The sequence below is a fragment of the Microsporum canis genome, genomic scaffold (assembly GCF_000151145.1).
Source record: "Microsporum canis CBS 113480 supercont1.3 genomic scaffold, whole genome shotgun sequence".
NCBI classification, from domain to species: Eukaryota; Fungi; Ascomycota; class Eurotiomycetes; order Onygenales; family Arthrodermataceae; genus Microsporum; species Microsporum canis.
This window is the reverse complement of record NW_003299167.1, coordinates 427,294-445,040: the sequence shown is the minus strand read 5'-3', so window position 1 is coordinate 445,040 and position 17,747 is coordinate 427,294. Positions and strand designations below refer to the sequence as shown.

Here is a 17,747-nt window from a genome sequence, read left to right as displayed (position 1 = left end):
TTTGTTTGCCTACTACATATAATGTAAACGGGGATAATTAAATTTTCGAATTTTTCGTCTGATCATGAGAAAAAGGGGTAACTACAGTAAATAAAACGGTATGACTCTCTAACGGGTAGTAAAAATAGAATAAACAGAACTTTCCTTAACTGAGCTTCCGATAAGTTATCTCCTTTCAGCTTAATGTGAATGGGGGAGCACGGTAGGGAGGCTTCTAAGGGAAGACAAAGAGAGTCCCAACATGGCATGCAGTAGTTTAAATAAGCTGCTGGAAAGCACGGTTGATCGGAGAACGGACGGGGACGCCCTTGTAGAAATCGATAGTAGCAATAGCACGCTTGCTGATACCTTCGGGTGTGAATTCGAATTTCTGGAAAAGGGGAACTATTAGTACGGCCGTCACAGATATTCAGCAAGGAACGTTGGAAAGGTCAAAACTTACAGCATAGACGTCCTTGTATGGGCCAGAGGCACCGAAGCGGTTGAGGCCGAATTGCTCATGTGAATATCTCTCCCAGCCAAGAGTGCTCATGACCTCAACACTGAGAGATGGGATACCATCTGGAATAACACTGAGTCTGTACTCCTTGTCTTGAGCATCGAAGACCTCGAAGCAAGGCATCGAGACAATACGAGCAACAACGTTGTGCTTCTCCTTGAGGTATTTGGCGGCATCGATACAGATACCGACTTCGGATCCGGTACTGACAATGGTGATGTTGGCGTTCTCGGCTTCAACAGCAACATATCCACCCTTGAGAGCCTTTTGGATGGTAGAGCCCTCGAGTTGTGGCAGATTCTGGCGGGTTAGGGCGAGGATGGAAGGAGTAGACTTAGCAGTGAGAGCAGAGTAGTAGGCAGCGCTGGTCTCGTTGCCATCAGCGGGACGCCACACCATCAAGTTGGGGAGGGCACGGAAATGCGCGAGCGTTTCGATCGGCTGATGGGTTGGGCCATCTTCTCCCAGGCCGATCGAGTCATGGGTTGCAACATAAATAACACGAACGCCGGAGAGAGCAGACAGACGGACAGCTCCAGCGGCATACGAGACGAAGTTCAGGAAAGTTCCGGCAGCAGGGAGCATGGTGCCATAAGCGGCCATACCGTTCATCATAGCAGCCATACCATGTTCACGGACACCGTATCGGAAGTAGCGGCCGGACCATTCACCAATACCAAGGCATGGGGGCTGGAAGTCCACTGCCTTCTTCCAGCGAGTGTTGTTCGAACCGGTCAAGTCAGCGGATCCGCAGACAAATTCAGGGATGACATCGTAGATCTTCTCGATCACTGCCTCGGAGAGCTTGCGCGATGCAATGGCTGGGTCGCTTGGGGAGTATGTGGGTAAGCACTTCTCCCACCCCTCTGGGAGTTTACCAGTCAACCGACGGGTGACATCGGCATGCTCCTTCGGGTACTCAGTTGCATATTTGGCAAAGAGGTTGTTCCACTCCTGTTCCTTGGCGGCACCCTCAGCAGAGCGGCGGTGGTAGAGGTCATAGACTTCTTGTGGGACAACAAATGTCTCGTCAGGGTTGAAGCCGAAGGCCTCCTTGAGTTGCTTGGTATCATCGGCCTTGAGAGGGTTGCCGTGAACGCCACCAGTACCCTGGAGCAGGGAGCCGAATCCAATGGTGGTGGTGATCTTGATCATTGAAGGCTTGTCAGTAACTTCCTTGGCCTTCTGGATAGCGGCTTCAATGGCTTCCAAATCGTGATCACCATCCTTGACGTGCTGGACATGCCATCCGTAGGCCTCGAATCGTGCACACACATCTTCGGTGAATGCACACTTGATATCACCATCTAGTATTGGGTTTAGTTACTGAAAAAAATTGGCTTTTAATGGGGTTAGTTGCATACCGATAGAGACATGGTTGTCGTCGTACAAGCAGATCAAGTTGCCAAGCTTGAGGTGGCCAGCAGAACTAGCAGCCTCACTAGCAACACCCTCCATGGCACATCCATCACCAAAGATGCAGTATGTGTAGTTGTCGAACAGGTTATATCCTGGCCTGTTGAAAACAGCAGCAGTGTGAGCCTGAGCAATAGCGAGACCAACAGCGTTGGCAATTCCCTGGCCGAGGGGTCCAGTTGTGACCTCGATTCCAGGGGTGTCGTGGGCCTCGGGGTGGCCGGGAGTGATACTGCCAAGTTTCTATCCATGGAGATTAGTAAATGAATAGAAGTAGAACGAAATTTGAGGGGTCCAAACTAACTCTAAAGTCCTTCATATCATTCATGGACAGGGCATATCCAAAAAGATGGAGAAGGGTATATTGCAGCACGCAAGCGTGTCCATTTCTATGATACAACTTGGTTAGCTGCCATTTCCTTCTTCTACCCCACCAATTTTAAAGCACCAATAAATCTGGAAAAATAACATGACATACGAGAGAACAAAACGATCTCTGTTGGGCCAGTTTGGATTCTTTGGGTTGAAGTGCATGAACTTGTTGAATAGGACATGTGAAGTCGGGGCAAGGCCCATGGGTGCTCCGGGATGGCCGGAGTTGGGAACTGCAGTTGCATCAACCTAGAAATAAGTCAATTAGCATCAATTCAAAAGTCTTGTAGTGATAGATATGTTCTGCCACAGTTTTAGAGGTTCTTCCTCCTGTTTCATATCAGGTCGATGCGGGGTGCCCAGGACCTCTTATCAACCGTAAAAAATGAGAACAGAGAGCTACATCTCCAGCAATAGACAGCGAATATTAGGAGGGAAAGCACTCACAGCAAGAATTCGGATGGTGTTTATGGCGGTCTTGTCAACTTCTGAGTACCCCATGATGGAAGAAGCTGCTGTATGTAGCTATGCGGGGTAGTGGTGTAGTATAACGATGGGAGCTCCGGGACGAGTCTGAGCTGGAAGAACCAAGAGAAGCAGAGTCTAGCACTACAATGACAGCGGAATTCTCGAGATATAAGGCGTCTGATAAAGAGATTGCTGAGTACTAAGAGAAGAAGAGAAGAAGAAAAAGAAGAAGAAGAAGAAGAAGAAGATGAAGTTGCAAACTTTGAAGTTCCGAAAGTGGGCGGGTGGGGTTAAATCGCGCAGGATATATTACATCGGTACCAGGATCATGACAGTACCATGCTGCTTCTACTGGGAGATTGACTGTATTTTACATTATGAGACGCCTAGTGCCATACATTTTATTGGCTGCTTCTACTTATCCTCACGCCTTTTGACGACAAAAAACACATAAAGAGTCTTCAAAACGACTCCAGAGATGGAAACAAAAAAGAAAAAAACTTGAAACATTCATACACAAGAGAAGACGAACATCAACCTTTGCCCTGTTTGCAGAGGGCGTCTCCAAGTCCAGGTTCGACGGGCGGCCGGCCCGGGCAGCTTACAAAAGCTCGTCAAGAAGTTTTATAACCGACCACGATATGAGGCTAACTATCGGCCGGGATCGTCGAATAAGGGGATCCTGTCAGGGTGGACAGACAGACAGAGACAGACACAAGAGAGAGAGAGAGTTCTTATCTGCGTCGTTGGAGGCCCGTAGCACTGCTGGTTTCGTACTCGAAAGAGGAATTCCTGACGACTCGTTCGTCCAGTTGAAGCCGCAGTTCAATCGCATCGAATGTCTCCCCCTTTCTCTGGTTCGGTCTCTTCTTTTGCGGCGCCAACCCTCGTTGCAACATGGTCTCTCCTTGTTATATTACATATATAAATCCGACGAGGGTGTGTTCATGGTTCATGCGCTGGGGACAAGCGACGTCATACGCATCCACACATATACATTTTAATGACCGTTAACGTCCCACATGCAAGACCAGGGACAGGGAGCCCATCACCCTTGACACATCTTCAACCATTCTCTGACCAACAGGAATTCACAGGTGCGGCGGAACCGGAGACTCATTGGCCAATGCTTCTGGGCGTTGGCAATATTATATATGCCTCTCGACAAGTCCTTTTTAGGGCTCTCCCCCTGAGAGGGGTCGTTGCCTCAACGATCCTAGAAGAGTAAGATGGTACCTACAGAGGAAAGTCGAGGAGCATATGGAGTGGGATGACCTGTGGTTTACTGCGAGTCATATGCATACACGTCTAATCCTGGAGATAACAATCAAATATAGATGGAACGGTGAACTCGGTATCATTCCGCAGCAATTATTCCTGGCCTGCCTACGGAATAAGTACGCTAGGTTATTGATGCTATTATTACATTATTGCCAGGGGAAAAGCAGACAAAATGCCAACAAAACAAACAAGGGCAAAAAAAAACACCCAAAAACCCAAATGTCTAAAACCCCAAATTGCACCAAACAGTCACTAGACATAGCGAATGGAATGAGTGCTGCCGAGATTTATACTCCGGCTATAAAATTATTCATATAAAATGCCCGTTGTATCTTTTTTTTTCTTGCCGTTTTTCCCTTTTATTAACTTGAAAGAGATTTGGTTCACATTACTGAAGGCTGACCCCAAGTACTAGGGACAGTAACGTTGAAGTTAGCCGTTCCCTGCATGGAATCGAGGTTATGCGGCATAACGATGGCTTCGAACGGATTCAACGGCGGTGCACAGGTGTTAATATGGCCGTTAGGCTGGGCATTGGCATCATGAGCGTTTGTGTGCGCCATATGCTGGTCCCTCATATCTAGGTTTCTGCCGTCATTATACGCTGATGGAGATTCTGAAGGCGCACCCCCATTCGCTGGATTGGCGCCATTTTGACTAGGGTGGCTACGCGGGATAGGATTTCGTGGTGCCGCGTTCCAAGGTTCCTGTGGCCAGCCGTGCATGCTATCTGGTGATGAGTGCAAAACAGGTATGCTAAGTGCTGGCGTTGACTGTTGGGATGGAGCATAGTTCGAGCCAAGGGTAGCGAATGCTGCAGAAGCCTGGCCGCATTCGCTACCACCATATATCCCTGTGAATAAATTTGCATGTCCATTGTCAATGTCAGTAAGGACGTGTTCCCACTCAGGTATGCCCACCTGGGGGTTATAGCCTGGCTGCATCTGCTTCTTGTCATCCTTCTTCATAGGATGTGGGACGTAGCCTAGACTCACGGATCTGTCTAGGGGCGGGGGCTGATTAGAGTGAAACCGGGCTTGGGCCTGCTGTTGATGGTGCATTTGGTCTCGTTGTTCACAGGAGCTGTTGCTATGTGAGCTCGAAGATCGAACACTGCGTGGCAGCTTAGGCGACGATGGCCTGGCGTTTGCCTTTCGAAGCTCATCCCGGGCAGGCGTAGACACACCGGGCTCGGAAGAGAAGGATAAACGAGCCCTTTTCAGCTTTGACATGTATTCTGGGACACCGCCACTCCGGTCCGGCATTGGCTTGTCAACCTCCGATATCAGGTGTATCAGCGAGCTGAACTCTACCGCCGCCTCGATAGATTCATTTTCTAGCAGCGAGACGGTTGTCGTGAGACTCTTCTGTGCATCTTTGACTAGCTTGCTATCCCTGCCTAGATGCAGGTTTTGCCATAGCAGGCCGATGCCAGAAATCAGGATCAGTTCGCGCTTGTTCATGCATAATGAAAGGCTCATTCTTCGGTCTTCAAGGAGTCTGAGGAGTTGGATGATGTGTTTGGCTGAGTCTACAAGGGAGAGCATCGATGGCGATGAGCTATCGGATGAGCCAAATGAGACCGCAGGCCTGCGGATGAGGGTGCGAATGAAGTAATACACAGTTGACTAAGTGCCGATGTTAGCTGCATCGTTTCCTCTCCAATAGAATTGTTGGTTAACTCACCAGCAATATTGATCGGCCGCTTGCCACTGAGGCATCGGGCTTGTCCAGAAGAAATGTAAGTTGCAAGTGGGCAGGAAGCTTCTTCAGCCATTCGTCCAATTCCTCCGCCAATGAGTGCACTGTGGAAAGGGAAATCTCATAGCCTGTGGGAGAAGGATATAGGTCTTCCAACACCCGGTGAAGGATACGCGAGACAGAGAACAAGGCCAGGGCGGACGACATTCTCGTTGGATCCTCTGGAATGGTTGGGACGAAGCCCGTTTCAGTGACATTTTCATCGTCGACATCCGCTGGGTACTCGGTCGAGATGTCTGATTCAGATAACAATACGGGCAATCCCGTCAAAGCAGCGCCAAATCTACATGCTCAAAACGTCAGAAAAACAGCCGAATTCAGCACATTAGAAATTACAACGATGAGATCATACCTGTCAAGTGTATATTGACACCAGAATACCCTCTTTCGCGTCTCGCTTACCAGCGGATTTAGTGAGAATCTCTCTTGGCTTTGGTGAAGGCCTAGTTGCAGACAGATGGAAACCCCGAGACCCCTGTAATGAAGGAGACTTCGATAATCTGCTTTCACGGAATAATAAACTTGTGCAAGAACATAACATTGAAGCGTGGTTAGTGATATGTCACTGGCAAGAAGCTTCAGCTTCGGTATCCAATGCCGTTCAAAGAACAGAGGATCTTGTGGCACGCGAGACTGATGTGGTTGAACCGTTAGCTGAAACATGATCAGTTGAAGGAAAAGGAGTACCCACGCTAGGGCGTACCGTGGATGAGATGGCAGCAATGCCGAAAATCAAGTTCAGCTGTGCAAAGGCGTGATGGTCTGCTTCGATAGAGTCGGGGTTCGTGGTATATCTGCTGTATAGTTTCAGGATTGCTGGACGGTGTACGATGGGGTACAATGGAGCCCATTCCTGGAAGAAGATGTTCAAGAGTCGATCCGACACCAAACGAGGAAGGATTTTGGACGGAGTGATGTCCTCGTGTCTTCGCGCATTCAGTGACGGCGGGGAGAGCAAGACGTCTGCCAGGGCTGTGGTTGTAGACCTGCCACTTCTTTCGAGGCGAGCAGAAAATGCCTCTGTTCATGGTGAAGTCAGCGAAAAAAAAACACACACACACAAGAGACTGATGGAAGAAGATGGACTGTTTGAAGCTTACCTATGAAAGCTCGTGTGCTGGAATGCCCGGTGAAGGGTGAATCCTCAGAGGGCTTTGTGAGAGAGCGTGCCGACTGCTGGACATATATGAGGTCTTCACCCTCATTCCGTGACGTCTGGGGCGGCCGTGGATAGAAGCCAGCCGGCGAGGTTGAGATGTTCGACACCGGAGAGGGATTCGCCTTTTGTGATGAGAGTGAAAACGACTGAAGCCTGGTGAGAACATCTATCCGTTCATCCTTTTCCTCCAGAAGGGACTTCAGCTCCCGTACTTCAGCCTCTAGAGACCGTACTCGGTCCTCCAGGGACTCGGTATATCCGCGGGGGAATGCTCGCCTGCTAAGCTTGTCACTGGTCTTGCACTCGAAGCCGACATTTGTGCACTGCGAGCACGATGGCCGGATTCCATCACATCGAATCTTCTTGCTCCGGCATCGGTCACAAGCCTGGGCAACTCTGCTCTGTGAATTACTCCCAACCTTTATGACCTTCATGGGTAAAATGCCTGGCATGCTAGCTTCCCTCTGCTCTCTCTCTCTTTCACCTATCTCTTAGATAGTTCGTTCTACTGACTTCTTGAGATTCGATGAAATGGTATGAGGGAAGACTAGTCCTTTTTGTTTCTCGAAAGATAGGAACAGTCCAGCCCCTTCCAGTACTTGGATATCTTGCTCGAGGAAGTAGTTCAACGAGGAGCAAGGATGTGTGCTATGGCTCCACGGCCATCGTGAGGGGTTTTATGTAGGTACGCTCTCTAGTCCTGGTCTTGTTGCTTGAAGAAAATGCAAAAATAATGGGCTAGAGGCTATCGACAGGAACCCTCCATCTGCGGCCCTAGAGGTAAGTATATATCTTAAGACTTGCAAAAGCGTTAGATGACCAGTTAAGATGCATCGAAGATCGTCTTTCTCCTCCCCCCCCCCCAGTATACTCAGTCATTCCATGGATGCCAAAAACCCGAGCTCTCTTTTAGGGTGAACCTAGTTCTTTTTTTCCCTTTTCTTAATATTTTTGTATTTCTATTTCTATTTATTTTATTTTATTATTTTTGTATGTTTGTATTTTTGTATTTTATTTCTACTTTTATTCCACTCCCCCCCCCTTGGCTCCAAGTTTGAAGGCTTTCTCCCACTTTCCTTCTTCCCACTTCCCACTTCAGAGGAACTTCTTCAGATCGAAGACTCCTCTCGATGCCAGGACCGAGTGACCTTGGGGGACAGCGCTGCTGCCAAGGCCCCGGACGAACGGAGACCCTGCGCGGCTCGGCAACGTCGAAACTTCCAACATCGAATATCCACCGGGAGGACGACCAAGCTAAGGCTAAGGGATGATGAAGAAAGACGTTTGGCCGCAACTCAGCTCTCTGCCGTCTTGTTCTTTTATTTATTTTTTTTTCTGGATCTGATGATCTGGGCTTCCTTGCAGTATCCCTTGCAAAGAAGACAGCACAAGACCTGCCTGTGAACTCGTGGGAATGTTCCCCAGATGCAAGAGCTGTCACGCTCACTGAAACGCTGTTGGTACCACCATCGACTGTTGCGGTTACAGTGGCATCATGTCGCATGGCCATGGCCCTGGAGCCACGTCCTGGAGCCACGACTTCCCTTTTTTTTTTTTTTTTTTTTTTTTGAAACCACGAGGAGGATATCGTGGGTGGATGATGGTGGAGGAGCGAGAGCGAAGACGATGAGAAAATGGAGATGAAAAAAAGGGATCTCAATGCCTGAAGAGGAAAATCAAAAAAGAAAAGAAATCATGCGAATATCAGCCACGTCTTAGCCTGATTCTGCTCTACTCCGATGCATGAGCGGAGAGTCCTATCGTTAAGCTCGTCTGTCGATGAGTAACTTCCTGCACATTCCCCTCGAAGCACTTTCGTCATATGCAAGCTTCACTCTTTCAGCCAGTAACAGATACATCCATTTCTTGTTTTCCTTTTATTTGTCTTTTTTTTTGCTTTTCTTTTCTTTTTTTTTTCTTTTCCCTTCTTTAACTTGCAGAAAAAGGATAGCATGGCCTCCATCGAACGAGTCCGGAAGAGGCCCCAATCTTCTCTAGAATATTGGGTCTTTCCCCTGTTTTACCAACGACACGAGAGCTTAGCCGTTCTTTTTGGCGCTACCTTTTAAGTCGAGCCACGGGCCCTGTCTATCATCCGCAGTGGCGCTCCTACCGTTCTTTTGCTTTCCCGCGGCAAATCCCCATAAAATAGTGATAACCACAAATATTTTACGGGAAAGTAGGCCAAATGTCGACCAGCACGCCCCAGAATCAGGGGGGGAGGGAAGGGGGGGGAAGCAACGGTCATGATAGAAGAGGAGAATATGCCCTTTTGAGAGCTATACCAGCCAAGACACCGAGATCCCGGTGTCGGCTTCCCAAATTATGAGCCCATTCAAACCAGACAGACAAACAAACGGCGGCAGCGCGATCTGCACGGTTCGTGCGCGATTCTAGATGCAACACTTCCTTGCATTTATCACAGGCGTCGCAAGGTTTCGTTCCTTCCCTCGGCCTAACTCAGCCTCTGTCTCTTTGACGCATCAGCTGTACAACCTCCTAGGAGTGCGCAGTGCACAACACAAAATATTCCAAAGGGGGAACAAACTTGGAATATTCGGCTTTTAGTTCCCCAATCATTTCATTGTCTCCCCGGTCTTCTCACCTGTTGTCCAAGGCTGATTCAAATATAAACTTGCTCGTTTCTTTAGAGTTCAGTCGTATCGGAACTGGTCCATCCCCATAATTGGGCAGCGCTGAAGAATAATGGGGACTCCCTCTCTTTCATATGATTCAATGCGATTGTGGCGCCATAGGGCTAATTGTCATCAATTTCTGGGAAACCAAGATACCGTTGGAGAGCATAAAGAGTACGGCCCTACCTGCTATCCCCTCAGGTCCTCTCAGACTAAGGGAGTGGTTTTCTGGTCTCTAACAACCTGCCATCCCTTATGCGGAAAATGCGCCGGACGAAGGTTATCCAAAGAGGACTAGTTTAGCAGATCGAAGGGATCACACGAAACGTGCTTTCTCCACGGGCACAGACAGAGAGAACTTCCTTCTCGTTTGTCCAGAGATATAAATACCCGCCCGAAATTCACCCGCTTTAGAGTTATACCGTTTTTCTTTTTGGTGTCCACAGGCTAAAATTGCTACCACTACAAGGCGGGAACATCGCACCAAATTAGGCTAACGGTGAGATCTGTCTGAATCGTTCACAAAAGGTCCCCCTATCTTCCTATTCGTCCTTAATTCGACGAATACTAGCTTTCTAGAACCTCTCATCGAAAACGCCAAGTTACACTAAAAGCAACAGAGCGCCCAATCAGCAGAAATCCCCCCAAAAAATGTCCGTAATGGAAATGTCTCGCATGCTGATCAGTAAGGCTGTCCAATTGGTATATCAGGAAAAATCTTCAGTGGCCTCAACGGGACCCTGTGAGTTCAGATACGCTTGAACGGTTTTCGACTCCAGCAACTCTAGTTTCTGCGAAAGTAACCGGTCCGATTAGCATCACATTGCCAGGGGGGAGGGGAGGGGGGAAGAAAGATACCAAAAGAGAAAAGGGAATTGGAGCCGAACAAACCTTCTTATCTAGATCGTTGTTGCTTCTCGTCAGAAGGTTCTCTTCAAGGGATCGAAGCTTCATAACCGTATCCCAAACAGACCTTCGAATAAGCGAATCATCTACCTTGTCTGCCAAACCCCTGACATACTCATTACTTGCTTGCAGAAGGGAAAGCTGGTTAGCAACGCGCTCCTGGATAGTCACCACCGCACGCAACTGGAATATATCCCATCTCGGGTCCTCCGCCAGGAAATCGCCTAACTTGCGCGACCTTGTTATTTCCTCGTTTTTCCAAAATACCCGTAGCTCTTTTCCACCGTCATTTAACTGCAACACCCGGAATTCCAACCCGTCTTCCTCGTTGACACAAACCCACCAGACAAAGTCACTATGCCAAGTCGTCTTTTCGTCCCGCCCGTCTCCCGCATCACAAATACGAACCCCAGGACCGTCCTCGCATACGGCCCTTTTAGGTGGCTTAAGTGGGTCGTCATCAGGGATATCTAGATCGAGGAAGAGTTGTTGAGCGCTATTCACACCCTGATCTATAAAGCCGTAGGAAAATATCATTTCCGATGCCCCCTTGCTGTCCCCATATCTGTTCAACGGTTAGTTAGCCTCCCCCTGTGGCGATCTCAAGATATCCTTTGGCTAAATCCAAACCTACGTGATTGTGACTTCCTCCCCCTCACTCAGTCTCTGACCCCACTGCAGCTGTAGAACAGCATTCCCTTCGTGGTCGGTTTCATACCGTGCTATAGTCTTATCCCCAGCCGCATGATTTGCCATATCAATGCAAGGTACCATTGCATTACCCGTTCCTGGCAAATCCATTGCGCGAGATCTATACATTGCGTCGACTATCTTCCAATCCTCAAAACCAATCTGTCCGGTCTCTGGATGCCACCAGTCTCTCTGACACCATGGAATGTTGAACGTACTATCCCGTAAGTGGTCAAATTCCCGTGCTAATGACTGCATCTTTGTGTCTAGAGCAGGTTCCAGTGAGGTTCCTCTCAGTAGTTCACGTTCTGCTAGCGTATAGAATGTAGGTAGCTCATAGGCTTCCGGGAGAAATTTGATATACTCCGTCCAAGGCGAGGATATCCCCACATGATCCCCCTTTTCTACGCTTGTATGCGTGATTAAGAGCAGCAGGAATATCAATATCGCGCCTCTAGATCTCTATAAGAAGTATTAGCCTAATAAACCGATTCCATCTACATATATGATGTATAGCTAGTCTAATGAAACGTGGACAACCGGAAGACCAATGACACTAACCTTTCCAAAATCCCCAACTGCCTCTAAGGCCTCCCTCAAGCACTTGTCAGATTTTGCATGGATTTCCACCCTCAGGAGAGATAGAATTAGATCTGGTGGCACTTTTATGAGTACCTCCGGCTCGAGATCTGGCTCATCTAGTATGGATTCCTGGATTTCACCGGGACCAATCGCAAGGACGGCGGAACCTTTGTCAATTCCCTCCCCATATGGCAGCCGTTTGATCTCAACCCCATGGAAAGTAACACTGTTGAGTTTTGCCCATGCCGGAAGTGCCTCTATCGGAAGGTATTGTCTCTTCATTTAGGCTGCTTTCAAGCTTCTATCCTCCCTTTGCGATAATTCCACGGTAAGTAGTTTATTTGTATAATAATATATAGATTTGTACCTACATACAGTAGAGATTCCTACAAAAACGTTTCTTTTTTGTTTCTTGTTCCCAGTCTCTTCTGTCCCTTTGAAGTTGGAAATATAGGGTGTTTGGGGTACGCTGGTAGAATGGTCAGGCTGTAATCTAATGCTTCAAAACAATTAGCTATATAATAAGGCACCTATACATCAGTGGGCCTGATCTTAACTATGTCTTGGAGGGTGAGATGTTCACAACTCGATGGTCTTGTAAATATATGTCGTGTAAATAAGTCTGATATGACGTAGGGATGTTTTTTTATAGGTGGAGCGACTTTTTTTGCTTAACTAATCATCAACATGCCATTCTTATAAGGGGCTACACACAGCACGATCGATATGTACTAACTATACATAGTAGTATGAAAATTATTGCAGATAACCTGACCACTTCCCCCTGGTCTATAAGATGTTGGGTTCTAATGGTGGAGCATGCCTAGATATATATTAAACAGTTTTAAGGCAGTATATAGGATCATCCCATTTGCCCGATAGAGTGGGAAAGTTCTAGATACCAACTTATCTCTAGGAGCTATTGTATATCTCTGCCACGAGTCAACTAGTTCAAGGAGAGGATAGCTTTAAACTGGGGCCGTAGAAGAGATTGTCTATAGGTTGCTCCAGGCTAGTGAATGCTGGTCAATATGAAAATACAGATTTCTCCATAGTTATACATTGCCACCGTCTCAACAGTATACAAGCACCAAAACACCCCAGGAGGGCCACTCAAAACATTCCACTTAATAACCTTACTGCGTCGGTGGAAACTCGGAGTTGCCATCCGTCTCCTCTTCAAGACCATTCACTTGGTAGCCTTGTTTTTTTTCTAGTTATGGTGATGATGATGTCATGATCACTATAAAATACAAAAAATGCAACTTCGTCCTTCCCATCAGCCCATTCTCTTGCCCCACTGACTGTGATATTAAGTCCACAAGAATGGCGTTGAAAAGAATATTCTCGATCCATACTCAGTCTCGAACCCTCATACACTTCCACTATGTGTCCAGAAAGCCCCTTGGCCCTTGTTTCCCATCTGCACGGCTAAACAGTTGGCGAGGCACAGGTACCGAAGATGAGAGTACAAACCGCCTAAAGAAGGGAGATGTCACGGACCCTCAAACTGAGGCCACCAAGTCAGGCCGCAAGGAGAAAGGAGAGAAGGATAGGGCTGATGATAAGGCCGAAAGCCAAGCCATAACAGAGAGGGATCAGAAGGGATCCACACGAAAAACAGAAGAAGAATTTCCCAAGGCACCAAAACCGGTCATCGGAATGACGGACGAGCGGGGCGAGGTCAGTAATAATAGGATACATATTCCTGCTTCAATGTTCACTGAGGGTGGGTGGCTGATATTTTCATTTGTGAGTGGCGCAGAAGGGTGCTTAAGCATGGTTCACCGGGAACATGAAGAAAGTTCAGAGATATGCCTAATCTAGCAACTGAAAGTTCAATTATTCGTACATGGCAGGATCATATCTGGGCGGGTTGATCCCCGACTTTGATCTAGCGCCTTCATGTTTATCATCTACCAACCTTGAAGGAAAGTATCTGAGGACAAGAGTTAGCGTTGGCTGTGTTGTTATTTTAAGTTGTGGTGGGCACTCACGTCGTGTTTCCCAATTGATACAATTTCGTCTTCAGAGATTCTTGTTCCCTCAGCTCCTTCTACAAAGGCAATTGGGACGTCTCCCATGACCTTTCTGGCTACATCCCCCACTGTACTATTTCTATCATGAAATCAGCAAATAAAAATTCGAGTATTAGGGACATTTGGTTAGCATACTTGCTGACCAGAACACAATCTCTGAACACGGCATTCCCTGTCGCGCCGGATGCAAACGTGTGAACATTTCGTACTGGGAATACAGGGACCAGCCCTAGCAATTCAGCAGCACGCGAAAGTACCTGCACAACCCCGGTAGACCCAAACCGATAGAGGACAAGGTCTTTCAAATTCTCGACACGACTACGGAGGCTGGTGAGAACCAATGCATTAACATGGGTAATAGGAAAAGAACACTTACTTTTTTAATTTTTCGTCCATTTCCTTTAGGCCTCCACCCTCGGGATCACCCATTTCTATCAGGTCTTCCCTCGTGTCTACAAATTCGCTCCCCTCTAAATATTTAATATATCCCTGCTTTGTTAACTTCCGTAGAAAAACTTCTGAGATTGCAGAGCAGAGCACAATAGATTTAGGGTCTTCCTGTTTGGCGATTTTACTAATATTCTGAATCGCAAAAGTCAGTTATACGGATTCTTACCTTATGGAAGCAGTTAAGCTTACCTTATCTGAGTCGGGATGATCAATTTTATTCAAAGCTATAACGGTCGGAAACTTTTCGTCTATAAATGATACAACCACTTTAGAAATGGTCTCGTTTGACCATTCTTCTAGTGGTTCTTTCAAATTCATTCGGTCAAGGCACCTTGCAACCACTTTCGACGTACTTCCATACCCAGAAAACTGTGTCTGCAAGGTCTCGACCGCAGTTGACTCTATCATTGGGTTAGGGGAAAAAACAAGATATAAGGGTCTCAGAAATGGCTGAACATACTTGTTGCGATATGCTTCCTCTTGACAGAGCCCCTGGATATAGAATAAACATCCATCCACATTTGTATATGGGTCAGTTGAGGTTGAGAGATACATACCATTTGTCCATTAAATTTCCTTCTATCCACCTAACAATCTCAGATTTTAACCAGACGATATCCTGAGACGGGTCATATCCTCTCGTGACCTTTCCTGTACTCAAATCTTAGTCCTCCCTCTGTTCGCTATTTCCCAGCAGTGTAAGCCCACCTTCAGCATCGGTAGTTCCGCTAACGTCCACCACATGGATCAACGCATCTGCATGTCTTAGATCGTCCAAGAATTTATTCCCAAGACCTTTCCCTTCATGAGCTCCTGGTACAAGACCTGCAACGTCTAGAAGTTCAATCGGTACAGATCTGCGGCCATCGTGACATCCGCCATAATTGGGCTTGCATCGGTCCTGTAGGTTATATCTGCTGCAAGCGCAATCTACTTGTAGGTATCCGATAGCACGCTGAGGATCAATCGTCGTAAATCTAGAATGCAGCAAAAGATGTTGGTTAGTACTTAATATAGCACACAAAAAAACAAGGGAGAACATACGGGAAATTCCCTAGAGAAATCGCATGCACCTATCAGCTGCTATAGAATCATGGACATGTTCCACACAGCTTCACGGACATACCAACTTTAGATGAGGCATCTGTTAAGCTGCCCCGCTAGCGAGTTAGATATTTATTCTCATCATGCGGTTTGGTTCTTTTTTTTTCTTCAAAGGAAGATTGATACCTATTCAATGTTGTAGATTTCCCAGAGGAAGGCTTGCCAACAAGCCCAATTAACGGGTCGCGAGGCATGATAATAGCTCAAGTGTCCAACGGGATTTTTATGGTGGGCGTTGAATTGAGGTTCAGCTTTTGTAATAGAAAAAGCATTTTAGCAGTCTTGGCACTAACTATTCTAATTTGGTGGTTAGTTAAAATTCAACTACATCTCATCATGATATCAGAGTGAATACTCCGTGCCTTGCTTACAATCTATTAACTTCACCCTTTAATAATTACAAAGGATTATTTTAGCATAATGACTTTGTATAAGCATTTACCCGATCCCACCAGTTTATGTTATCAATTCCTAGATTCGCATTAACGATACCAATTTCTAAAGACAAAGCCACTTTATTCACAGCTTATAAGGTGAATAGTAGACATCATGGCAGAGTCAGTGAATCAGAATAAGTTACTGCCTTTGGGTGGAATATTTTGGAATGGATGAAGGTCCATAACTGCTTATAAAGAATATGAATAAATATCTTTACTAATGACTGTATACACTACAGTCACAGTCATAACTATCATAGAAAGTAGTAGGAGAGTCATTCACCATTTATGCCTTCTACATACGCTGCAGACCTTGAGGTTCAGAAGCTTTCATTACAAGATTATGCTCAATAGCCATGCAGAGACAGTTTGAACTCCCTACTGCTGGACTAGCTATTCCTCACCCAAAATACCAGTGCAATTTTGAAGTCATGTCTCTTCAGCCAGCTATAGTCAATTATCCATGGAAAGTAGCCAGCCAGCTGTTGGTACTCCCGCTCGAACTACGCTTGAAGATCTACTTGTTTTACTTTGCATTCATCACTGTCCGGTTCGGAGATCCCCATCCAGCCAGTGCGGCAGCTCCATTAATATACAGGCCAAACCATGACTCACTAGCAATTCTTCGGACTTGCCGCCAAATATACTATGAAGCAGGCGGTCTATTTCCCGGAAGCGTTTTAATATCTTTCGATAACCCTGATAATTCTGTTTACCATCTCACCCGGTTGCCTTTTCACGCCCTTTCGAGGATCCGTCATGTTGAGCTTGATTTGGTCTCATTCAAAGCTCTTCCATCTAGTCGTTCAGGCTATGCCGTCGCATATAGGTTTAACTTGATACCTTGCCTGCAGCTCGATACACTTACTATCTTCGGGATGGGGCTATGTTGTGATATTGTGGAGGGCTTTGTGAAATTTGGCGAGGGATGGAAAGAATTACGCTTTGTGGACTCTTCGCTAAGGACAGAAGAATTCAGGGATATCATGGCCATGGCAGTTGGGGATTCAAGGCAACTAGGACAGCCAACAGTGACATGGAAAGAGATGATGTTACGGCGTGATGGCAATGAATCTGGCTCTTCCGTCTCTATCTATTGCACCACACAGCCTTGGGAGCGGAATTCTGTGCTAAACCCATCCACACAGAGACTAGTATCGTCGGTCAACTTGCAAGATTTGGTCCCAAAAAAAGAAATGGATGAGATAATAGTCGTCCTGAAACGTGGAGAAGCCACTTCACTCAGTGCGCAGCATGATATAGCTAAAAAGACTATGCAGGAGGCGATTTCTGAACATGGAAGTAGGGAAGGGTTGTCATTAGGAACCGCCATTGCTTGGCTAGGAGAATATGACCGGTTAATACGTATGTCTAACGAAAGGAGGACAGCTTACTTTTCCGGTGGGCCCTGGTAGATAATTTCTCCCGATGACACTAGTTTGGATATGGGACAAAAAACGCTTTGTGAGGTCAACTATACTTGTGTTCACATTTACCGGGATTATAGTGGTTTAAAACGATCTTTTTATTTGAATAAAACTGCCTTCCAAGCTCTAAATAGTGGTGACATCCTGTAATCGTAACCAAGATACTTAACAGTTATATGGGGGGGCGGGTTATAACCAGGCTAACCCACACCTTTGATATTTGTCCTTTAAACAAGAAACCGCCGCTAATGATGTCAACTCTAAAATCAACCAGGGATAATGCATATATATACATATGAATATTCATATTAGTTCAACCTTTCAATAGCAATCTGAACAAATTATTGTACAACTTCAAGCCAGCTATGTCCAACCAATTTCAAAACAGCAGCAGAAAAGGCGGAGCAGCAGCACCAGTCACTTCAGACTCGCTCGCTGCAGAGTCAGTACGAGCGAACGGAAGTCTGGAGAAGAATAGAGATAGCACCCCTGGGAGTTCAGGGTAGCCATTCCACTTTTG

General features: G+C 46.6%; 7 protein-coding genes across 7 annotated transcripts; 2 read left to right on the top strand and 5 right to left on the bottom strand.

Annotated features, from left to right (window-relative positions):
* Positions 1-256: 256 nt before the first annotated feature.
* Positions 257-2,788, bottom strand: MCYG_02996 (transketolase TktA; the record flags this gene model as incomplete). The annotated part of the gene is made up of 6 exons (XM_002847444.1): positions 257-370; positions 443-1,806; positions 1,864-2,158; positions 2,220-2,304; positions 2,394-2,536; positions 2,735-2,788. The coding sequence occupies 6 exons, from the start codon at positions 2,786-2,788 to the stop codon at positions 257-259; spliced, it is 2,055 nt and encodes a 684-aa protein (XP_002847490.1).
* A 1,631-nt stretch (positions 2,789-4,419) lies between these two features.
* Positions 4,420-7,390, bottom strand: MCYG_02995 (C6 transcription factor FacB; the record flags this gene model as incomplete). Its single annotated transcript, XM_002847443.1, has 5 exons — positions 4,420-5,664; positions 5,723-6,080; positions 6,150-6,430; positions 6,501-6,817; positions 6,898-7,390. The coding sequence occupies 5 exons, from the start codon at positions 7,388-7,390 to the stop codon at positions 4,420-4,422; spliced, it is 2,694 nt and encodes an 897-aa protein (XP_002847489.1).
* Positions 7,391-7,694: 304 nt separating this feature from the next.
* On the bottom strand, positions 7,695-8,466 carry MCYG_02994 (uncharacterized protein; the record flags this gene model as incomplete). The annotated part of the gene is made up of 2 exons (XM_002847442.1): positions 7,695-7,730; positions 8,044-8,466. 2 exons carry the CDS (start codon positions 8,464-8,466, stop codon positions 7,695-7,697), a joined length of 459 nt encoding a protein of 152 aa, XP_002847488.1.
* A 1,833-nt stretch (positions 8,467-10,299) lies between these two features.
* MCYG_02993 (SET domain-containing protein) lies at positions 10,300-12,052 on the bottom strand (the record flags this gene model as incomplete). The annotated part of the gene is made up of 4 exons (XM_002847441.1): positions 10,300-10,383; positions 10,484-11,063; positions 11,133-11,650; positions 11,750-12,052. The coding sequence occupies 4 exons, from the start codon at positions 12,050-12,052 to the stop codon at positions 10,300-10,302; spliced, it is 1,485 nt and encodes a 494-aa protein (XP_002847487.1).
* A 1,044-nt stretch (positions 12,053-13,096) lies between these two features.
* Positions 13,097-13,597, top strand: MCYG_02992 (conserved hypothetical protein; the record flags this gene model as incomplete). The annotated part of the gene is made up of 1 exon (XM_002847440.1): positions 13,097-13,597. One exon carries the CDS (start codon positions 13,097-13,099, stop codon positions 13,595-13,597), a length of 501 nt encoding a protein of 166 aa, XP_002847486.1.
* Positions 13,598-13,682: 85 nt separating this feature from the next.
* MCYG_02991 (GTP-binding protein) lies at positions 13,683-15,557 on the bottom strand (the record flags this gene model as incomplete). The annotated part of the gene is made up of 10 exons (XM_002847439.1): positions 13,683-13,709; positions 13,768-13,888; positions 13,945-14,127; positions 14,186-14,391; positions 14,449-14,660; positions 14,720-14,751; positions 14,817-14,910; positions 14,968-15,236; positions 15,382-15,411; positions 15,490-15,557. The coding sequence occupies 10 exons, from the start codon at positions 15,555-15,557 to the stop codon at positions 13,683-13,685; spliced, it is 1,242 nt and encodes a 413-aa protein (XP_002847485.1).
* A 599-nt stretch (positions 15,558-16,156) lies between these two features.
* MCYG_02990 (uncharacterized protein) lies at positions 16,157-17,215 on the top strand (the record flags this gene model as incomplete). Its single annotated transcript, XM_002847438.1, has 1 exon — positions 16,157-17,215. The coding sequence occupies one exon, from the start codon at positions 16,157-16,159 to the stop codon at positions 17,213-17,215; it is 1,059 nt and encodes a 352-aa protein (XP_002847484.1).
* Positions 17,216-17,747: the final 532 nt, after the last annotated feature.